This window comes from Paramisgurnus dabryanus, chromosome 7 (genome assembly GCF_030506205.2).
Source record: "Paramisgurnus dabryanus chromosome 7, PD_genome_1.1, whole genome shotgun sequence".
Taxonomy (NCBI): Eukaryota; Metazoa; Chordata; class Actinopteri; order Cypriniformes; family Cobitidae; genus Paramisgurnus; species Paramisgurnus dabryanus.
Window position 1 is genome coordinate 8,467,901 of NC_133343.1, and position 20,729 is coordinate 8,488,629.

General features: G+C 39.0%; 1 protein-coding gene across 1 annotated transcript in view; it reads left to right on the forward strand.

The window, feature by feature from the left end:
- Nucleotides 1–16,481: 16,481 nt before the first annotated feature.
- Nucleotides 16,482–20,729, forward strand: part of zswim2 (zinc finger, SWIM-type containing 2) — a 5,079-nt gene continuing 831 nt past the window's right edge. Inside the window, exons 1-10 of the mRNA XM_065240336.2 lie at nucleotides 16,482–16,741; nucleotides 16,814–16,890; nucleotides 16,974–17,014; nucleotides 17,112–17,337; nucleotides 18,473–18,611; nucleotides 19,151–19,263; nucleotides 19,364–19,448; nucleotides 19,544–19,623; nucleotides 19,741–19,912; nucleotides 20,283–20,729. Of these exons, the coding sequence (XP_065096408.1) occupies nucleotides 16,592–16,741; nucleotides 16,814–16,890; nucleotides 16,974–17,014; nucleotides 17,112–17,337; nucleotides 18,473–18,611; nucleotides 19,151–19,263; nucleotides 19,364–19,448; nucleotides 19,544–19,623; nucleotides 19,741–19,912; nucleotides 20,283–20,729 (1,530 nt within the window). The 5' untranslated portion in view covers nucleotides 16,482–16,591. The remainder of the gene's footprint in view (nucleotides 16,742–16,813; nucleotides 16,891–16,973; nucleotides 17,015–17,111; nucleotides 17,338–18,472; nucleotides 18,612–19,150; nucleotides 19,264–19,363; nucleotides 19,449–19,543; nucleotides 19,624–19,740; nucleotides 19,913–20,282) is intronic.

Sequence of the window (20,729 nt, forward strand, 5' to 3'; positions counted from 1 at the left end):
TGTCACGAAGAAGACATTCATGCTCAAGGCACTAATAAAGCTGAATTTCATGCCATGGACACAAATAAGCTTTTAAATGGAAAATTGCTCGCTAGAAAACGTGTAGGAAATTAGTAGACATTTTTATTCAAATCAATTTGAAATGTGTATTTGAAAAATTAAAAACAGTCCCTAAAGCCGTGTGATGCAACAACTGATCATTACCATAGTGTAATTGAACTTTCAATGTTCTGCCAACCCAGATCTACCAAGACAATAGGGTCTATATCACCGTAATGTTCCTGTAGCTTAGGTACTGTCAAGATCATGGCTTTGATCCCCAAGGAAACTGATAAAATGTATACCCTGAATGCACAGAAAGTACCTTTGGATAAAGCATCTGCCAAATCCATTAATGAAATGAAATATCACGTACAGAAGCCACACATAGCCAGTGAGTCAGGCTGAGGTTTGTGTCACTGGGTGGTTGAGTGGGCGTGTGGCTGCCGGGTTTACGTGACCCGAGCGGAGCCTGCGCTCTGCTCTGGGATCTCAGAGGATGGATAAGAGCCAGATGACTCCAAGTGTCCGAGCCAAATGTCCAGATGTTCTCGCTTGTCCTCCTCTCTCACCTCCTCAGATAAGAACAAGCATCTCTGAGAAAGCTTTGTAAGCAATTTTGCTATGTGAATGGACATTTGATTCAGTCAAGAGGGTGATGAACTTAAGTACGTAGGATTTATTATATATCTACAGTATATAATATACGTATATGTGAATCCGTCTGGTATTCACAGACAGGGTCACATATAGTCTAAACTGTACAAAAGTCAACTATGTAATCATAAATTTAACAATTCGGTTTTTGAGTCATTTATTCAAATCATTATCTCTTTTGTGAATCGCATAAACTGTGGAAGTCCATTAAAAACATTTGTGTCCACAAAACAATAGGAGAATAAAAAGATGAGTTGATAATCCACCCTTAGGCTTTTTCTTACAGTAGATGGACTTAAGTGAGGGGTGGAAATTTCCATCTTGATTTCATTTTTGCAAAAACGTCTCTCTGACGAATCTCAACTTTCAGTCCGGCCTGTCGTGCTGCTCTGGTGCTGTAGGTTGGCTATATTGATTCAGCTGCTCTCTGTGGATCTTTGGGCACGTACTGTATCTACATTAGATCGCTGCTTCATTCGAAAGAGGCCAAAGAAAATGAAAACAGGCAATTGAAAACTCAAGAGCAGCACTGTAGGGCTGAACCGTTTCCTTTGATTTACTGATATCATTCTCTTGTTTGTTCTGGGCGAAATGGCACCTTGCAAAGGGCGTTTGTTCAAAAGGTTGTTCACACACTCCCCAGCTCTTGAGGGAACATTCAGGAAGCAAGCATTCCAGATGGACCCGTGAGCGCTCGAAGATCCATCAACATGCGTCAAACATTAACACGAGCAGGCGTTTTCTTGAGATCCCTGATAAATGTGACGCTTGGACCATGTGCCCGTTTGAAAAAGGGCTTTGCCATGCTAAAATAAAACACTCAACACTTTGTCTGATTAACTCTTTTCCCGCCAGCATTTTAAAAAAAAATTGCCAGCCAGCGCCAGCATTTTTTATTATTTTCACAAAAGTTTAATGCCTTCCAGAAAATGTTCTTCTTTAAATATATAAACAAACAATATATCAGATGAAAGAACAGACCCTCTGCTTTCAAAAAAAAAAAAAAAAACGTTTCATCCTACCTTCATTAGTTCTCTTGTAATCACCTCTCAAACATGGGTAGGTTTCTTCAAAAACACCCAATTTTGAGCAAAAACCTGAGATAATTCAATTTTTGCAAAGGACTTTTGATAGAGATCAGATGCAGAGCGATCTTTAAAACATACACGGAGTTCTTTCTCTTTCACGAGAAGCGCTACTTCCGGGTTGTATAAGTTGCGGAATCCACCTGGTGGATAATAGCAGTATTGCGGAAAGACTGAAAATTTCCTTCATTGGCGGGGAAGCGTTTTCTCTTAATTGACGAGATATCTCGTCAATGGCGGTGAAAGAGTTAAACTTAAGGCCACAAAAATGTATTTGATTGGGAATAAACATAATACGCATTTAAAGTCTCCCTGTAACCGATCCGCCCTATACGCAGGCTACGCGAGCTGCATAGGGCCCCGCACCACTAGGGGGCCCCCTTGTTCTTAACTTCATGCAGCGCTGCACAGACCAGCTGTCACAGTAATGTACTTGTGGCAAAAATGTACAGCTATAAGATAATACGTGTTTTAGTTAACATTTTGTTTATAGTTACATTTAAGCAGAGACCGTGAATGTTTTTTATGAACGCGATGACAGGGCCCCCTCACAAAGTTGCTTAGGGCCCCGAGAAGGCCAGGATCAGCTCTGATAGTATATATATAAAAGTTTTACCTGTCACAGTAATTTCTTCATGCTTAAAACAGCTTGAATGTTACTCTACATTCTACATCCCTTGCCTCATTTAGTATACGCTTATCTATGAATATGCGGAAATGTCCCCGCCTCCACTCTCTCGCACCACCTCGGATCATAGATATATGTAAATAGATGCTACATTGACGATGGAAACCAAGGCGATTTTAAACCTTGGGAATGAGACTGTCTCCAATTTATGGATTAAAAACAATCCATAGACATAACAATCCATAGACATAAAAACATAGACATATAAACAAAAGTAAAAACCTGATTTTCCATACAGTGGCACTTTGAATATTTACATTTTCTAACAATAATGTGAGCTTCATCTGTACAAAAACCTCAGTGACTACATTGTTATGGGTGGTAAAGGCATGAAATCCCATCTCATGCCTGTTGGTTTTTTGTCTCTATATATATCACAGGTCGCTCCTTCCTGTAAGTCATAAAATTTTTCACCCGTTTTATTGCTTACCAAGCAAAAATCGTCAAACGCTTGGAAAAGTAAAAGCACCTCATCTGGACCAACAACATAACTCAGGTGTTTATGTTGCAAGATGACATGCACATCAAAGTTAAATACTTAGGAGATGGTTTAAGTTAGTTAAATAGGTTAAGAAAGAAAAATAATAGTGTTTCCCTTAAAAAAGTAAAAACTTAAATGCTGTTTAGAATCATTGAATAATAATATTTTATTGCTGAATTGCATAAAGCATTCATCTAATGATCCCGTCACCAATTGATAATAAAAAGCCTCTCTATGCACCATTGCCAATATTTAAAATAGACCAGACCATTCTAAAAATGTGTGTGTGCATGAAAGCACAGGAGAAAGCAAGCAGAAAAAGGTTTTGTTGGTGCTGAATGGGGTTCTGACCCCGCAACATGTGCTGAATGAACCCTTAACCCTTTTAACTTCCTGTGCTGCTTCTTCCTCTGAAAAAACACAGATTGCACCACATAAGAAGCGAAAGGTAAGGAGGAGACAAAGAAATAAACACGGCCCTTGAAAGGTCATTTTTTTGGGCGTAACCAACAGTTGAGTCTAAACTGTGCTGTTTTATAGGATAAACTGTATTATAAGGGCCTGTATGTGTTTTGGCAGGCTGCGCTTATCAGACATATTATCAATAACCACTTGAGTGTTGGAGACAGGGGCTGGTTTGCACAATTTTCCTTCCTTGTCGAATATCTCCGGTGGAACATGAAGATAACCGGACGTAGGGTCATAAAATTTCTTGGATAACATATTTAGAGTTACACCATACAGCATTCCCTAAATTTGGTTAACCCTCCTATTATCTTTGGGGTCACTTTGACCCTTTTTAATGTTTAAAGTCTGTAAAAACATGATTGACATCATTATTTTTTTTGCTTCAGATTTCATGACTTTTCCTAATGTAATGAGGACAAATCGTTAAACCAAAAATTACATGATGATATTTTTTCAGTGTCCTGTACACATTTTGTACCATCGGTGTTCTTTGGGGTCAATTTGACCACAGGCTTTTAAGCTGTATACCACATAGGAAATATCGAAATTTTACATACATTTGTTTTGGTTGTTTTGGGGTGAAATTGAGGTCACTATATCATGTAGGGGAGAACCGGGGCAAAAGTAACGTGGGACAAAAGTAACAAAGCGATTTTCTCCCAGCCCTGATAACATTTGCATCCCAAACTATGACAGCATCTTTAACACACACAAATCCTTGACAGAGCTGATAAGTATTGCGTTTACTCACCATTTTGTTTCCGTGTGTAGATCCAGAAAGGTGTTTTCAACCATGATAAGTAAATTCCAAAAGCTGTCATTTTTTTCTTAAAACACGTTGTGTTTCTCGTTTCATGTGTTACAATACTGATCAATCTAAAGGTTATTTAGGCCCTGTCCCAAATGGCGCATTTCATGTGGACTTTCGGTCTCGTGGCCTTAAATTGCGCGTGCTCGCTTAGTCTACGAGTCCATAGGGTGTCCCGTCATTTTTACGCTTTGAAGTGTGCTCATCAGCGCCTCCTTTGCCCCCTTGATGCGAGCTTCGCGCACTTTACCAACCCAGAAGTCCTTGCGAAAGAGCAGTCAGACCAATCAGACGACGGAAGGGAGGAGTTCACACTGATGGGCAACTTCTCAACCTATTTCCGGTGTGACGCTCGAGTCTGTCCCAAAATACGACTTCGGTGCACCCACGTGGACTCGCATCAAGGGTCCCTTAAGTCCGGACTACGTGATGTCATCAAAGTGTGTACTCTGAGGAGGACCACAAGTCCAGAGTGTGCCATTTGGGACAGGGCCTAAGTTCTCTAACACATCCTGAAGTTTGACCTCTCTGAGTTTTTCAAAAAAGTAAATAACACTTGTTACTTTTGTCCTGCTGCTAATACTGTTGTATATGTTGAAAATGTATATTAATCTAATTTGATTTAATTTCATTATTATAGTGTTCAAACTGTTGAATTTTTTTATTCTCAACAATTCAAGTTTGTACTGTTGGTTGTTTTTGAAAAATTTGATAAAACTGAAATTTAAAATAAAAATGTAATTTCATTATTTTTACAAAGATAAATGACAAAAAAGTTTGCAGTGTAACGTCCATACCGCCGTGCCACCAGAGGGAGCCCTCTCCGGAGTACTGACATTGCGCACCCCTCTGCTTCTCTGAACCTTTCCTGTATAGACCTTTCTCACAGTAACCGGAAATACATAATCGTCGTGTAAGCGGAGTTCCTGTCAAGCGTCAACACATTAGAAAAACATAAACCCGGGCAAGTTTAAAATGGATCAAAGAGTCTACAAAACTTCGTTAACGGATTTGCCAAATATTACATTTGCTGATGTGACACGACTAATGGAGGAAAACTTTTTCCATGAAGAATTTGTCCATAAATTTCTAGGTAAGTAGAGAGCGAGTCTAACTGTTACTGAACTGTTAACTAAAACGACACATTATAAGTCTCGCCGGATAGCCTGAATACACTTCTGTCTAACTTCACCATCAACAGGGAATTGATGGAACAGATACGGCTTTTTACATTGCCTTGACTGCGGAGGAAGTAGATTTCCGCGACGATTGCGTATTTCCGGTCATAAATACGGAAGTTGTGAGAAAGGTCTATTGCCTTACTTAAGCTTCAAGCTGGCCTAGACCAAGCGCAAAGTATTGCCAGTTTACCCTGCATACCAAGCATTTATTCTGAGTGTTATTCTGACTGCCTGTTTATGAACTTCTGCCTGTTTATCGCCTTTGGATTACCCCTTGTATTTGTTTGCTAGATTGGTTTGTTGTAATAAACATCTGCAAAATGAATCCTGCTGTTTCTGCGTCCTCCTTACATGCAGTTACATATTAATGAGGTCATAGTCATGTATATTTAATAAAAACAAGTGTAACACAAAAATCTATCTTGTTTTGTGGTGTTACTTTTGACCCACCTGTGTTAATTTCGTCCCTGCTCTCAGGGTCAAAAGTAACAATTCACTACTCATGTAGTTCACCCAAAAATGAAATAACTTCTTGTTACGAACCTGTGTAGATTCAATGCTATCTCACGAGAATTTGAGTTGGCTAATTCATACGACCACATTCATATTCGATTTTGTACGATTTGCCTTGACCCCTGTGACGTTGGGGTTAGGTGCGGGGTTAGAGGTTTGGTTTCATTGTTGTTGTTTTTTTCTGAGAATCTTACGTTTTTTTCTTGATTCACTACATATGAATTCATACGAATTGGTCAACTCGTAAAATATATGCGAATTTCGTGAGATCAGGCTGGTACTGTAGATTTCAGAAGCTCGATTGACATCAAGAATACTATAGAAGTCAGTGGGGCTTCTGATTGGTTTACTTACAAACATTCCTCAAAATATCTTCCTTTGTGTTCATCAGAACAAAGAAATGTATACAGATTTATAACCACGTGAGCGTGAGTAAATGATGACAGAATTATTATTTTTGGGTGAACTATCCCTTTAACCCTTTCGCACAAGTTAACTCTGCCGCAAAGCATGCTGGGTTATCAACTGCACTATAGATGGAAATCAGTCATGTGACCTTTTACGTCATGCCGCCATCTTGAGGACCTACCAAGTACCACCAAACCACTGACAAGCATTGGCTAGCTTGCTACGATTTACGGATTTCTTATCTTTTACTGTCTATGATTCTTACGGATACAGTAAAGGGCTACGAAAGACAACATGTAGCATCTCGACTGTCATGAAATGAAACGCTACTTTAAAAAATATATCTTGGTTAGGGTGTGATGCCTACTCGATCCCTGATGCGTTCTTCCAGCCGCTGTCCGCTGCTACCGAACTACCGCTATTTTACAACATAAGAAGGCGCGACACAACATGAAACTTTGCTCGAAGTATCACCTCAATCTTTACACATGAACGCGAGCATTGAGAACATTGTTTGTGTACACGGAGTTTACTAAAAATAAAGGTTTTGTTCAACTGACTTTGGCTGTTATGTTGTCCGCTCGTCATCTCTGACAGACGTAAATAATCGATTTCCGAAGGGGAATGAATGAATCTCATATGAGGCTCCTTTTTCAACTAGAAGGTCAATATTGTTTTTCACTTGCGACAAAACAACGAATTATCCGTGCATTTTTATGGAACTATGCTTTAGGAGCTATCAATCTATACTCTCCTCCCTCCTTACGTCGCAATTGGAGATCGATACATCTTGACTGGGAAGAAGGCGGCGAGCGGATGCCAAATCATCCAAAGTCAGTTGTGTTCACGTGTAGAGACACAGGCGTTACTTCGAGCAAAATATCATGTTGTGTTGAGCCTTCTTAGTGTTGTAAAAATAGCGATTTTGATGCTCACAGCATATTGAAGGCATAGCTTCTAGTTCTTTTGCGACCACTTCAGGTCCTCAAAATGGCGGAAGAAAAGTGAGTGACGTCAGCTGATATTCATGTATAGTCTTATTTATTTTGTGTTAATCAAATTGTGATTTGATTATTATGGGTAATGAATAATTTATCGTTTATTATTAGTAAACTTCATGAATGTAAATCAAAGAACACTGCAAACTGTGTGTGTGTGTGTGTGTGTGTGTGTGTGTGTGTGCGTGCGTGCGTGTTTGCGTGCCTGCGTTAAAAAATTGTATTACATTGAGTTAGAGGCATTGATTTAGAGTGTTCGCTTACAGCACAGTGACACAAACAGGACTTAGGGATCAGAGCTCTTTTCCTTAACTCTTTTCCTGAACTCTTTCCGTGGCTCTCTTTTATTCCTCCACTTTCATTTCTTTCTATGTTTTTTCTGCTCATAACCTTGTACCATTCATGTAGTGGGGTGATTTTGTATGGTTCATAGCTAATTCTACTTTAGTATAGATCTTATCGAACTGTGTTTTGCAAACTTGTAGAATCATACTAGGTGTTTCTTCAATTACTGTCAGTTTTGCGTACCAGTGGTTTAAAGTTTTTAGACATATTTTAACAGATTGTTATTTTTTACTTACTGTACAACTATTACAAGCTATGATAATGTAAGATAATCACAATTTGTATTTTTCATATTTTCATTAATGAATCGTAAATTTAGCAAATTGTTGATTTAGAAACTTGGTTACTATAATAACAGTGCAAGTGAAGTGAGATGACAAAGACTTATAACATTTCACGACTTTGCATAAACTCTTTGGTTATTTTTAGTGCAATGCTAATCAGATTCAATAGATGTGCTAAGCTATGCTAAAAGTGCTAGCGCCAGACCCAGAGATCAGCTGAATGGATTCCAAAACGGTAAGAATCAAATGTTTAACTCTAGGAGAGCTGGAAAATGCGAAGTGTCCCTTTAAAGGTCCTGTTCTTTCCTTGTTTTTGAAGCTTTGATTGTGTGCAGTGTGCAATATAACATGTGTTCATGCTTCACGTGTAAAAAAACACGGTATTTTACACACAATTACTTATCTCTATACCGCTGTTTTCACTGCCCCTGCTGAAAAAAACAGCATCAAACCAGCATGGACCAGCATGGGAATTATGCTGGTCTATGCTGGTTTAGCTGGTGGTCACAGCATACCAGCACCAAAACACAACATATGCTGGTATGACCAGCATGGGATGCTGGTGCTAATGCTGGTTTAGCTGGTGCTAATGCTGGTTTGTTGCTGGTTTAGCTGGTGCTAATGCTGGTGCTGATGCTGGTTTGATGCTGGTTTAGCTGGTGTTCACTAGCAAACCAGCACCAAAACACAACATATGCTGGTCTTGCTGGTATGCTGTTTTTTCAGCAGGGTGTCCTAAAAACGTTCTGATGTCTTCCTTGTTCTATGAAGTCCCTCCTTCAGAAATACGTAAAGAGTTCTGATTGTCTAGCTTGTTTAGTGTGTTGTGATTCGATAGAAGCTTAGCTTGCCGTTACATTAGCTGACGACTGACGTATTCCTGTGGGCGGAGTTTAGTCAAAAAAACTGTTCTAGTGACGTCATTAAAGCAGGAAGTAGAGGGCTGTAGTCCAAACCGGCCATTCGCTGTAGGCTTTAAAAGGCGAATTCTGTTAAAGAAAATATATCGCCTGGCACTTGAGCTTAATCATTTTACAGGTATTATTTATGCTATTATAGCAAAATTACACACTAACTAGGGTTTAAAAAATATTGAATCAGAAAGAATGTGATCTTGAACATGTAATCAAATAGGGAAGGGAGGAATCTGAGCTCAAAATTATAGCCCGAACCCAACGTATTTCCTTTTTCTTAACTTGAAAAGGTACCAGTCGAGGGTGAGGTGATGGGGTGAAGGAGAGTTGCTGCAAAAATGCTCACTGGACACACTCTTAAAAATAAAGGTGCCTCACGATGCCACAGAAGAACAGTTTTTGGCTAAATGTTGACCTTTAACAACCAAAGAACTTTACCTTTTTCTTTCACAAAAGGTTCTTAAAAAGTTCTTAAGATTATAAAAATGTAAGAAAGAAATGAATGGTTCTTTTAGGAACCAAAAAAGCTTTTTGTATGGAACCTTTTAAGCCCCAAGAATACAGAGGTGAGGCACGGCTAAATGTGCAGACCTCTTTGTGCTGATTGTATGAATTACATGACCATGCTGCTCCTTCCAAACTTAGTTAACCCTTGTGCCTTGTTCCAATTCACTACCCTTTCGTGTTGTTGGCGGCCAAAAATGGCCACTAAATTAAACGGCTGTAAAAATGTATTGGATTAATATTTTTTTCAATTTTTTTGAATAAATCTGTTAATCAACCTCAGTACTGATCAAAACTACCAAATGTTTCTAAAAATTTCCTGATTTTAACTCTTTAATTTCCAAGATCATAAGTGATGCCACTGATTTGAGAAAAAAAAACACAAAATCACTGATTTTCAATATAAAAAGTGATTGTGGATTGGATTTTTTTCACCTTTTTCACAGTGTTGGGCATGCCAAAGATTGGTTAAAACATGGGACTTGATGCATTTTTTGTTTTTGTGCAGCATCAGATTAAATTATTTTCTCCCTCATTTATGGAAGTCAATGGGGGAAAAAAGGCCACAAACAAACAATAAATGAGGGAGAAAAAAATAAAATCTGATGCGGCACAAAAACTAAAAATGCATACAAAAACTAAAAATTTGGTAGTTTTGATCAGAACTGAGGTTGATTAACAGATCTATGCAAAAAAATTTCATCCGATACATTTTTACAGCCGTTTAATTTAGTGGCCATTTTTGGCCGCTAACAACACGTAAGGGTAGTAAATTTGTCCAAGGTATATTGCTACGTTTTTGAAAATTTTCAAAGCATTTTCTTAAAATATGTGTAAATATAAGATTTGTCACCAAAAATCATTCCAATTGCTGAAACACAGAGAAAGTTGTGGCCAAATTAAGACTAAAAAATAACGAAAATGGCCAAAAATTGCACCAACAAACCATAAGGGTTAAATATCACATGAACAGAATCTTAATCTAAATAAATTATAAAAAAAATAGTGAAAATATTATTTATTTGTGTGTATTTAGAAACATAAACATTAACAAATTTCCACCGCATCATTTTATCAAACAGAATGCAGAATTTAACATGTGGTGGAAATTATATTTGTTGCTTCAGAAAAGTGACGTTCAGTAAATAAACTGCAAAAGTAACAGAGCCAAAAGTGCTCTTAGTTGATAAAAGCTCTGCGGTGGAGTTGTGGGTCTCTCCGGGCCAAAACCTTACTAAGTTTTTCACACAACACTTAACCCTGCACACTGTGCTTCTTCAAGCAGATCCAAACAGGCATTTAAATACAGCCCACTCCAATATAGATCCTCATAGTTAAAGAAGTCATCTAAACAATTTTAGTGTGATGTCAACACTGTTTATTTAAGGGGTGATGAAAAACTCCACAATAATTATAATCACAAGCACTGTGTTTTTTTTGGGGGGGGGACAGTCGGTCTTTAACCAATCCTCTTTACTGTTATTTCTTATGAGACCGTTCGTTGCGCGCCTAGTTCATAATCTATGTTTATATCTTGTAGTAAGATTGATTGATATACAGTAAAAGACCAACCCATTTAGCCTGATCTGGTCCCCAGATGTGATGTTTCAAATCTCAATACAGTTGTCAGCTTATCCGGGAACAGCCTGTTTTCAGGCCGGCTTTGTCGTGATTGAAAGATCAAAGTGGATCCATTTACACATGCCAAAAACATTCGATCCTGTAGCCATTGGGTATTTACAGCACGAATACTAGCTATTGGCGTCTCCCTCTTTCTCTGGCACATGCACACATTCGAGCTTCCCGCGTCAAATTTAATTTTCTATATAATAGATCCCATGTTATATAAGTGCAAACATATGATGAAGGCAGAAAGGGATACGTGATCAGAATCTCACGGACGCGGGCAATAAAAACAGGCGTTGTCAAGACGAAATGCATGAAGTGATACGTGAATTATGAAGCGTGCAATGGGTCAACAGATGTTTAGATGATGTAATCCATTATGATCTACTTTACATAGGGGCGGATTCGGTAGTGTGATCGGACAGCAGTGTGACATTTTGAAGTGCAATGATGTAGAGTTTATTTTACAGAACTTACACTATGGTTTTATACATATATTGTAACACAGGGACAGTTGGGGGGGCCGGGGGGCACTGCCCCCCCAGACCAGAGCCAATTACGATTTTTTTGATTAATGAAATAGAAATGTAAGAATTCATATTTAATTTGTATAATCTTAATATTTAAATGGGTAGACTAAGTAACTTAGGTCTAAATAGTTTTAATTTATTTAAACCGTATTTAAAAACCATAAAGCTGGTTTGTAAGTAGCGGAGACACATAAACATATGCAACATCTGCTTTTATACAATTAAAAAATAAATATCAAACAATACAATATGGATAACAATATGTCTACTCATTCGAACTGTTGTTTTTTTTTTTTTTGGTGTGACTTGCCCTTAGTTTAAAAGGTGGTGGAAATTACCTCTGTGGGCAGAGCTTTAATACACCCCAACCTCCTTTGCCTCCTATGCAAAAGTGACCAAGCCTTTAAAGGGATAGTTCGGCCAAAAATGATATTAAACCCATGATTTACTCACCCCCAAGCTGTCCGAGTTGCATATGTCCATCGTTTTTCAGACAAACACATTTTCGGATATTTTAGAAAATGTTTTAGATCTTTCAGTTAATTAAATGTAATGTTACGGGGTCCACGACCTTCAAGTCCAAAAAAAGTGCGTCCATCCTTCACAAAATAAATCCAAACGGCTCCAGGATGATAAACAAAGGTCTTCTGAGGGTAATCCACGCGGTGTTGTTGTAGAAATATCCATATTTAAAACTTTATTAACGAAAATAAATACCTTCTGGTAGCGCCGCCATCTTAGACTCCTCTGTATTCAGGAGAGAGTATTAGCGTAGTGTACGCACTTTTCTTAGTGACGTATGAAAAATTCGGAGGGCGGGGGCACAGAGCAGCAGCAGAGTAGCCTCCGTAGGCTGCCTAAGCTCTCATCCTGAATGCGGACGCGACTAAGGTAAGGATTTTATATGTTAAATAAATCTTTGGTGTCCCCAGAAAACATATGTGAAGTTCCAGCCCAAAATACCATAAAGATAATTTATTATAACGTGTTAATAATTGCCACTTTGTAGGTGTAAGTAAAAATGTGCCATTTTTGGGTGAGTCCTTTAAATGCAAATAAGCTGATCTCTGCACTAAATGGCAGTGGAGTTTAAGTGGCGGTATTATCCCCTTCTGACATCACGAGGGGAGCCAAATTTCAAAGTTCCAATGAAATCAAAACTGACAATTCTTATTTTTTAAATGTATTATTGCAGTGTTTGTTATAAACAATTTATATTTAAAGGTATTTTTTTATTCATGTGCCCTCATAAATAAAAATCTAAAATGTGCTTTTGACATCTTGTGGCGAACATTCTCAGTGTCCAGTTGCATGAAAATCCTTAAAGTCGAAATGAACTTTAAAAGAAAAACTGTAATTTTTCCGGAATATTGTGGTATTTTTTACAATTTACTTATCTGTGAGCTTCATTATTTAAAAAAAATTAATGTGAAGAGCACTTAGCTTGCAGCACTTCGACCTCAGGTGCAGTAATATTGACGGAAGTTTGAGCGAGAGGAGTAGTCAGGAGTGATGCGCTGTTTCTCAATTCCAAGAACGCAAAGAACGTACTTGCGTTCTCACGGAGATCGGTCTTGCCGGTCGACCTCGGAAAAATGAACTCAGAAGGTCGCGAGAACACAGAACACACTTGTAAGAATTGAGATGTGTACGATCTTCCTGTTGGTCACCTGAACTCCGCCATTGTTTTGCCGCAGTGACTTCTGGGGCGTAACGCGATTTCAGTGCGCAATTCTGCACTCGATGCATCCTCGATTTCAAGAACACATCTGGGTATTTTCATACGTCCTCTGTACTTGTGTTCTTGAGAACTGGAATTGAACTTCGACGGTTAATGATGACATGGAACGAGAACAAGAGGATGCAAGATCGCTGAAGAACGCATATTGAGAAACAGCCATAATGTTACTGCGCACCGAGGTCGAAGTCCTGCAAACTGAGTGCTCTTCTGCCATACAATATAGTTCTCATTTTTATCCAATTAAAAAAATCGCCATGTTTAGTGGCTTCTAAATTCATCCCTTTTTGGATCCTAAGGAATGAATGGGGCTAGGCTAAATGCTAACACATTCACAACGCGCTGTTCAAAGATTAAGTGCATGTATTGAAAAAAGATAGGTATATTAATTTGTCTAAGTTGAGGTAAGAACATAGTAAAATATTGAAAAACTGTGTTGTTTTCCTTTAAGCAGTTTTATGCAACAGGCAGCTGATGAAGCCAGTTTAACAGCTTGGGCGGGAGCATCTGACAGTCTGCTGACAGTTCCATTTCTGATTGAAATGCCTACTTTTCTATATCCAATCAAAGCACAGTGGAAAGCAAAAGTCAGGCCCACTATTTTCCTTACTCTGGCTGTGTCTGAAATCTCTGAAATGCTGACTTAGGAGGCAGCATTCCAAGGCAGGAAGGCATCAAGGCACGTCCAAATCCAATGTTTCCTCCCCGAATCCTGAGATACCTTTATCGTCTTGTCCCACAATTCTATGCGTGCGTGTGTGTGCGCAGGAAATGTGATTGGTCGAGCCTGGTTAAGTGTGTAAAAAAAATGGGGCCAAGAAAGTGGTTGGATCACAAATTTAATGTAAATAAAGGTCTATTTTCACTTTTTACACCTTTTGATTGCATTTCAGTGTTCAAATATAGGACAAGTTGTCACAAAGGCACTCTTTGTTTATATTTCAAACAGAATTCCATTATGGCGCCTATGAAGGCTGTCGGAATGCATTTTCCGAAGCTGCCTTAATGCCATCGCCTTAGTCATTGCCACATGAAGCAGCGAGGCAACAAGTTAGCCGCCTTAAGGGGCTTCAACACCAAAACTTTTTAACATGGCCCAAAACGCCTGGAGGACGCCAAATCCCTTTTATCAGCTAAGCGCCAGCTTTCTTCAGTTTAGCGCTTTGGTAGCTGTGATACTTGAGCTGTGAGCTGGTTGGTTGTTGTGATATTTGTCTTGCCCTTCCTCCACTGTGATTGGACGGCTGTGTGAGAACTGACATTCACAAGCAGAGCTTTTCACCCAAAGTTGAATTTCTTTCAACTTCTGTTTGAAAGAAAAACTCTCCGATTCCATTAAAAAATTGAAAACATGCACCGGCCACATGCGTAAAAGCTTTGGTGTGCACGCCCCCTTAGGTTTCAGACGCATCCTCTGTTTCACTCACAAATACGTCACAACATTGAAGTAACGTCGATCGACTTATAAACACTTGTGTGTCCCAATTCGAAGGCTTCGACCTTGTGACCCTGCGTTCCAGTTCGTTTTTTTATGACCTTCCCTCACTAACTTCCCTCAGTCTTGTTCACTCAGATGTACGTCATTGCTTACGTTGTACGAGTGCCCACTACTGCTGAAACACTTGAAGTAGGTTCAGATGGATCGCCCTTAGCCCTTGATCACATGGAAAGTGGAGACCGCCCCCTTCATCATTTGAACTGTGCAAAGCGCGAGTTGCTGAAGTGACGTCACAATCGTGTTGCATTGTGGGATATGGAGCTGCCTGAAGTGTACATATGAAGTTTGTATGGACAGACCCTTGCTCCCTCGTTCACTTGACGAAGTGGAACGCACTTCAAAATGGCGACAGGGATTCCCTGAGGGGAAGTGTTTAGGGAAGTTTGCGAGTGCGTGTCTAAAATTGGAGTGGAACACACCCTAAGGATGTGTTCTAAAGCCGATTCCGTCACAGTAGCGCGACTTAAGGTAAGGACGTCCCAATTCGAAGTATGCTTAAAATGAAGCCTCAAAATGCGTTCTCTACGCTGTTAAAGATAGAACGAATGGATCCTTCACAGCCTAGGCTATCCCAAGATTCATTGCACGCCGCCTCCCTGATCGAAAAACCAGCATACCAGCAAGACCAGCATATGTTGTGAACACCAGCTAAACCAGCACCAAACCAGCACCAGCTAAACCAGCACTAGCACCAGCATCCCATTCTGGTCATATCAGCAAGACCAGCATGTGTTGTGTTTTGGTGCTGTTATGCTGGTGACCACCAGCTAAACCAGCATCAAACCAGCATAGACCAGCATAATTCCCATGCTGGTTTGATGCTGGTTTTTCAGCAGGGTGGTAACGGCTGAATATAATGGCTGGATATAAAAAAATAAAACCTTTATTAAATAAAAATGTGTATTTAGCAGAAACAAGTTTTTTTGTCACTGTTTTAGTATTATAAGTTATGTTTTGTATTAATAGGCTATTATTCAGTTTATGTTGCATATATTTCTAAGGTTGATTAATTTGACATACTGTTGGGTTAGTTTAATCTACATCAACTTTTCATATTTTCCAAAGTAAAATTAATATTTGTTTTGGTTCCATATTTATTTTCATAAGTCAGAAACGCTGTGTCCCGCTGAAAGGCGCGGTGGGCGCGTGCAGCAGGTGACGCAAATTATGGGTCCTCCGAAGGCTGGACCGTCTCATTTCAGTTCTCTTGGCGGACTTTGAATGCTCACCATAATGTCATCCCAACTGTAGCCTAAATTAATTACTTTCCTCAGCAAAACAAAACGAATAACTTTATATTAAAATGTTGTCATGTTTGCATATGCGTGTTTCGTCACGAGACAAGAGATTGACGGGCTGCCAAATGAATTTAAGGCTTGGATCTGCTTGTTTACCTTTCAGCTAAATAAGCTTTCATTTTAATATTTTTCACACATGTAATGTATCGCTTTAGACGACATATTATATTAACCCACTGTCTTTTGGATGTGTTTTGAGCTTCGCAAATGACCCCCAATAAGAAGATGACATATACATCTAGGATGGCAAGTTAAGTAAATTCTTTTCATTTCTTCCTTTAACTTGCGTTTCAGTGTATGCATAAATAAGGGTTTGAGTTATCTAGTAGTGCCATCTAGTGGTGATTTAAAGCGGTTTCCTTCAGTGAGCGTGCTGCTTGTTGCTATAGAAACATCCAATACAAAGTAGCAACGTTTAGAAAGTTTCAGCACCAACTAGTATTGCTCTCTGAGTTTTCAATTATGTAAAGTATTTATTTGCGTTATAAATGTAACAAAGTTCACTTTTCTTGCTAAACGGAACAAATAATGTTGCGGAAAACAGTTTGGAGGAAAGCAGTGAGCGACCTGGTCAACTCACATCAACATCGAGCCCTGAATACCACCATTTTCATCCTCAAAGAGTTTGGACCGATTGGATTTCTCCTGCAAGAGGATGGGGAGTCGAAAAAGTACAAAGTAAGCTTACATGGTTTGCCTTTGAGTTATTGTTTTTTGAAGGAGTCTGACTTATATATTTTAATATTTAAGGTCTGTTTGGGTGATCCACACACGTGTACCTGTCCCACCTTTCAGAAAGAGAAAGACCTATGCACACACATTTGCTGGTAAATATATGGTTCGGGTTGAACATTAGACACATTTTGCATGTTTACCCGTCACCTTACCCCATTTTCCCGCTTCATCATAGGATTTTAATGCGTAAATTTCGGCTGCCAAGAGATCACGAATGTGAGTATTCCAATGTGAGACTTCATAAGACTACAAACTGTCATAAACACGCAATTCACACGTGACCAGTGCATGTTTTTAAATTTGTTCTGTTCAGACTGTTTTCAGTACGGTCTTGCAGAGAGACAAATCCTAGAGCTGTTGCAAGGTCTTCATGTGGCCAAAACCACATCCCATAATGACAGGGGCCGTTCAGAGACATCAACATCTCAACCCAGTGAGGAAGAGGGAGGGCTCAGACCAAAAGCAATTGAGGAAGATGATATATGTCCAATCTGCCAGGAAGAACTTTTTCTAAAAAAACTCCCTGTGACTTATTGCAAGTAAGTGAACTTGCTTCTTTCAAATAAAGTGGGAAATGTCTTTCCAAATATGTACATTTTGCTGTAACGTATCAACCAAGAAATAGCAGAAATTAAACAAAACCAATGGATTGATGCTACATTTATGATCATCATTTTTATATAACCCCATAAATAAGGGGTTAAAATGAGATATTAGTATTATTGGTATGTTTTTTTTTTTACTTATAAAAGTGTTAAAATGATCCTTTCTATACTTTAAAAGCTGAATTACATTTATGCATTCAGCAGACACATAATTTAAAGCAACCCAATGTGTGTTCAAACCTTTACATTAGCTAAGCTACATTTACATGCAACTAAATAATCTGCAACCAGATTGATGACTGAAAAGTCTTTATGTGATCCAATTTAGGTAATTCCAAATAAAAATTTGATCAGTTTAAAGGGGGTGATGTAGACCTAAAGTAATACGACCAACAGGGGAAATTATGTAAACATGCAAATCCCTTTATTCACGTTTTTTACAGTATTCACATCTTATTTATGTATCACCTTTATATTCACCACAAAAACATGCAATGGCAACACGCATTTTTAAGGAACTGGAGGCACGCGCTGTACATTCTACATATGTGACCCTGGACCATAAAAAACAGTCAGGGTTCATATAAATGCATGCAATTGGATTTTTTCTGTGTTTTTGAAGCTTTGGTTGTGTTTACGGTGCTCAATATGACATGTGTTCATGTTTCATGTGAAAAAAAAGTTTTCAACTTTGGGTGAAAAGCTTAGCTCGCCAATGTCATTTCTCACCCGGCCATCCAATTACAGTGCAGGGACGGATAAACAAACAACCGCCGCATCGTACAACGACTGATAAACAAAGCAAAAGTATCACAGCATCCAAAGCGCTCTGTCGGCTGAAAAAAGCTGGCAATTGGCATCCGCCTGGCGTTTTAGCCGTGTTTATACGTTTTGCTGTGCACATCCCCTTTTTTTTGAGGTCATATATCCGGGAAGTAGAGGGCTGTAGTCCAAACCAGCCCGTCACCTACAGTAAGTGGGTATAAACTAATAGTGAATCTCACTGACGTGGTATAAAATTTCTTTGCAATAACCAGTTGGATTGTAATGTGTTATTATTATTATTCAGGTTCAGCTGTGGCAACAACATTCACATTTCTTGTATGAAAGTATGGGCTGATCACCAAACAAAGATGAACCCGCACGGCATGATTAAATGTCCACTGTGCAGGGAGGACTTTGGCACTTTTAAGGACCTAACTGAACAGGTATGTAGACTATTAAAGGCTCCCTGTAGTCATTTTTTTCCATTTATTTTCATTTACCTTAAAGTAATTTCTTCATGCTTTAAAACAGCTTGAATGTAACTGTACATCCTTGCCCTTATTTAGTATACGTGAATCTATGAATATGCTAATTAGTCCCCACCTCTACTCATTCGCACAGCTGGGGCCATACAAATGAATATGCGAAATAGTCCCCGCACACACTCTTTTGCATTACCTCGGACCATAGATATATATATGTACATAGATGCTACATTCAGTAGTTTCAGACACATAACTGCTAAGTTTGGTTTTACACAATGCGTACGTGAGCTGATGAATATTTAAGCGCTGATGTTAACTGTGTAAAGCACTCACGCTGCACATGTAGGTTTCCCTACATAGGGACTTTAAACATGTCATTGTGATGCACTGTAGGTTATTCCAGTACTATTGTCACATTTCTATTTACATTGATGCACTCAGTTGACATTTTTATCGAAAGCAACTTACAGTTCATTCGGGCATTACATTTTATGCAGGTGAAGAACGCTGGTGAACTGTGCACCTATTATGAAAAAGAGTGTCTGGACAAACATCTGGGAGTTGTGTGTAACGGTTGCCGGGTCGTTCCTATCGTCGGAAAGTGTTTCAAGTAGACAATGATCAACCAGCACAAACAAATAATTCTGTAAAGATTTATTTTTATGCTCAATTTTGTGACTGATACAACACCTTGTGTCCTATGGTAACAGGTGCACAGAATGCAGTTATTTTCACCTGTGTGAGGAGTGCTTTAAGAGAATCGCCCATCCACAGCATTGCTTTATAGTTCGAAAGGTGAGTTTCCGAATAAGGTTTGTGTTTTACAAGTGCTTTTGATAACTGCACAATTTTTTTCTATATACATATATATTCAATGTATATTTGTGCAGAAGAGAGGTCAGTCATGGCAAGCAGCTCCAGTCGCCTCGGAAGGAACACAAAAAATCACAAATCACTCAATGGAACAAAGGTTTTCAGTCTATATCACAACATGTTTCCAATATAATTATTTTAATCTAACCCAGTTATTAATTCTAAAATGCTTTTGGGTGTTAACTATATCTTAACTTCATATACATAACTTCAGCAGCATGTCCAATGTGACATGTGATCTAGTCCCAAACCATGTAATGAAGACTTTGCCGATGGTGAGGGTTCGAAAAGAGTCCAAACTGCTTCATCCAGGTGTGCAGTGCAGAATGTGCCTTTCAAGATTTCAACTGGGACAAAACATCAGATTTCTTCCCTGCAAACATAAGGTAACGTCATGTCTCCTGTTCAACACATTCAAGATTGAAGATATACATCAAGCTTGTTGATCTGTGAGCTGTGGTCTTATAAGATTTTAATTTCAGCATCGTCCTATGTAATTTATTATGTAAGCATTTAGTTGCCCACCTGAACAGCTACCTGAGGTCTCTATATATAGCCATCCCTTACCTTTGTCCCGTGACAGTTTTTTGCACCATCCCTCATTACTCTATTGATATCATGTTAATGTGATCTCGTGGATATTCAGACAAAGCATGTGTTTGTGACACCATTAATCTATTTCATGTAAAGTTCTGGCTTCAACCAATTTAACACTACGCAATTCCTATATATTTGTTTTTCTTCCTGACCCTGTAGTTTCATACTGGCTGCATTGATCCATTAATCCAGAAGTCTAACTGCTGCCCATTAGACTGGCACGTCATCTACAATCCACTTACATGGAACGTCAAAGCTGGCAAAACAGAAAGCTCTCTGGCTCCACCTGGTGTTGTTCAGAACAAGTGCAAAGATCAACAACTGATCTCAACGGACTTCTTTCTCCCAGGTATCGGTTTACAGGTACAGAAAGGTGGTGCTCCATCTCTGTTGAGATCTGTGAGACCCAGGCCATGTGTGACCGGGTGTGAAGGTCCTTCCTCTGTTAAATCACTCACACAGGGATTCCAGGACCTTTGCATTAACAGTTCGCACGTAGAACCATACCCCAGAAAGCCTATCAAGAAACTTGAACCAAGATCACTTAACAGGGGCTTATCTTTCGGGCAGGCCATTTCCGCACCAGGTCAAAGGAGAGCATCCTAC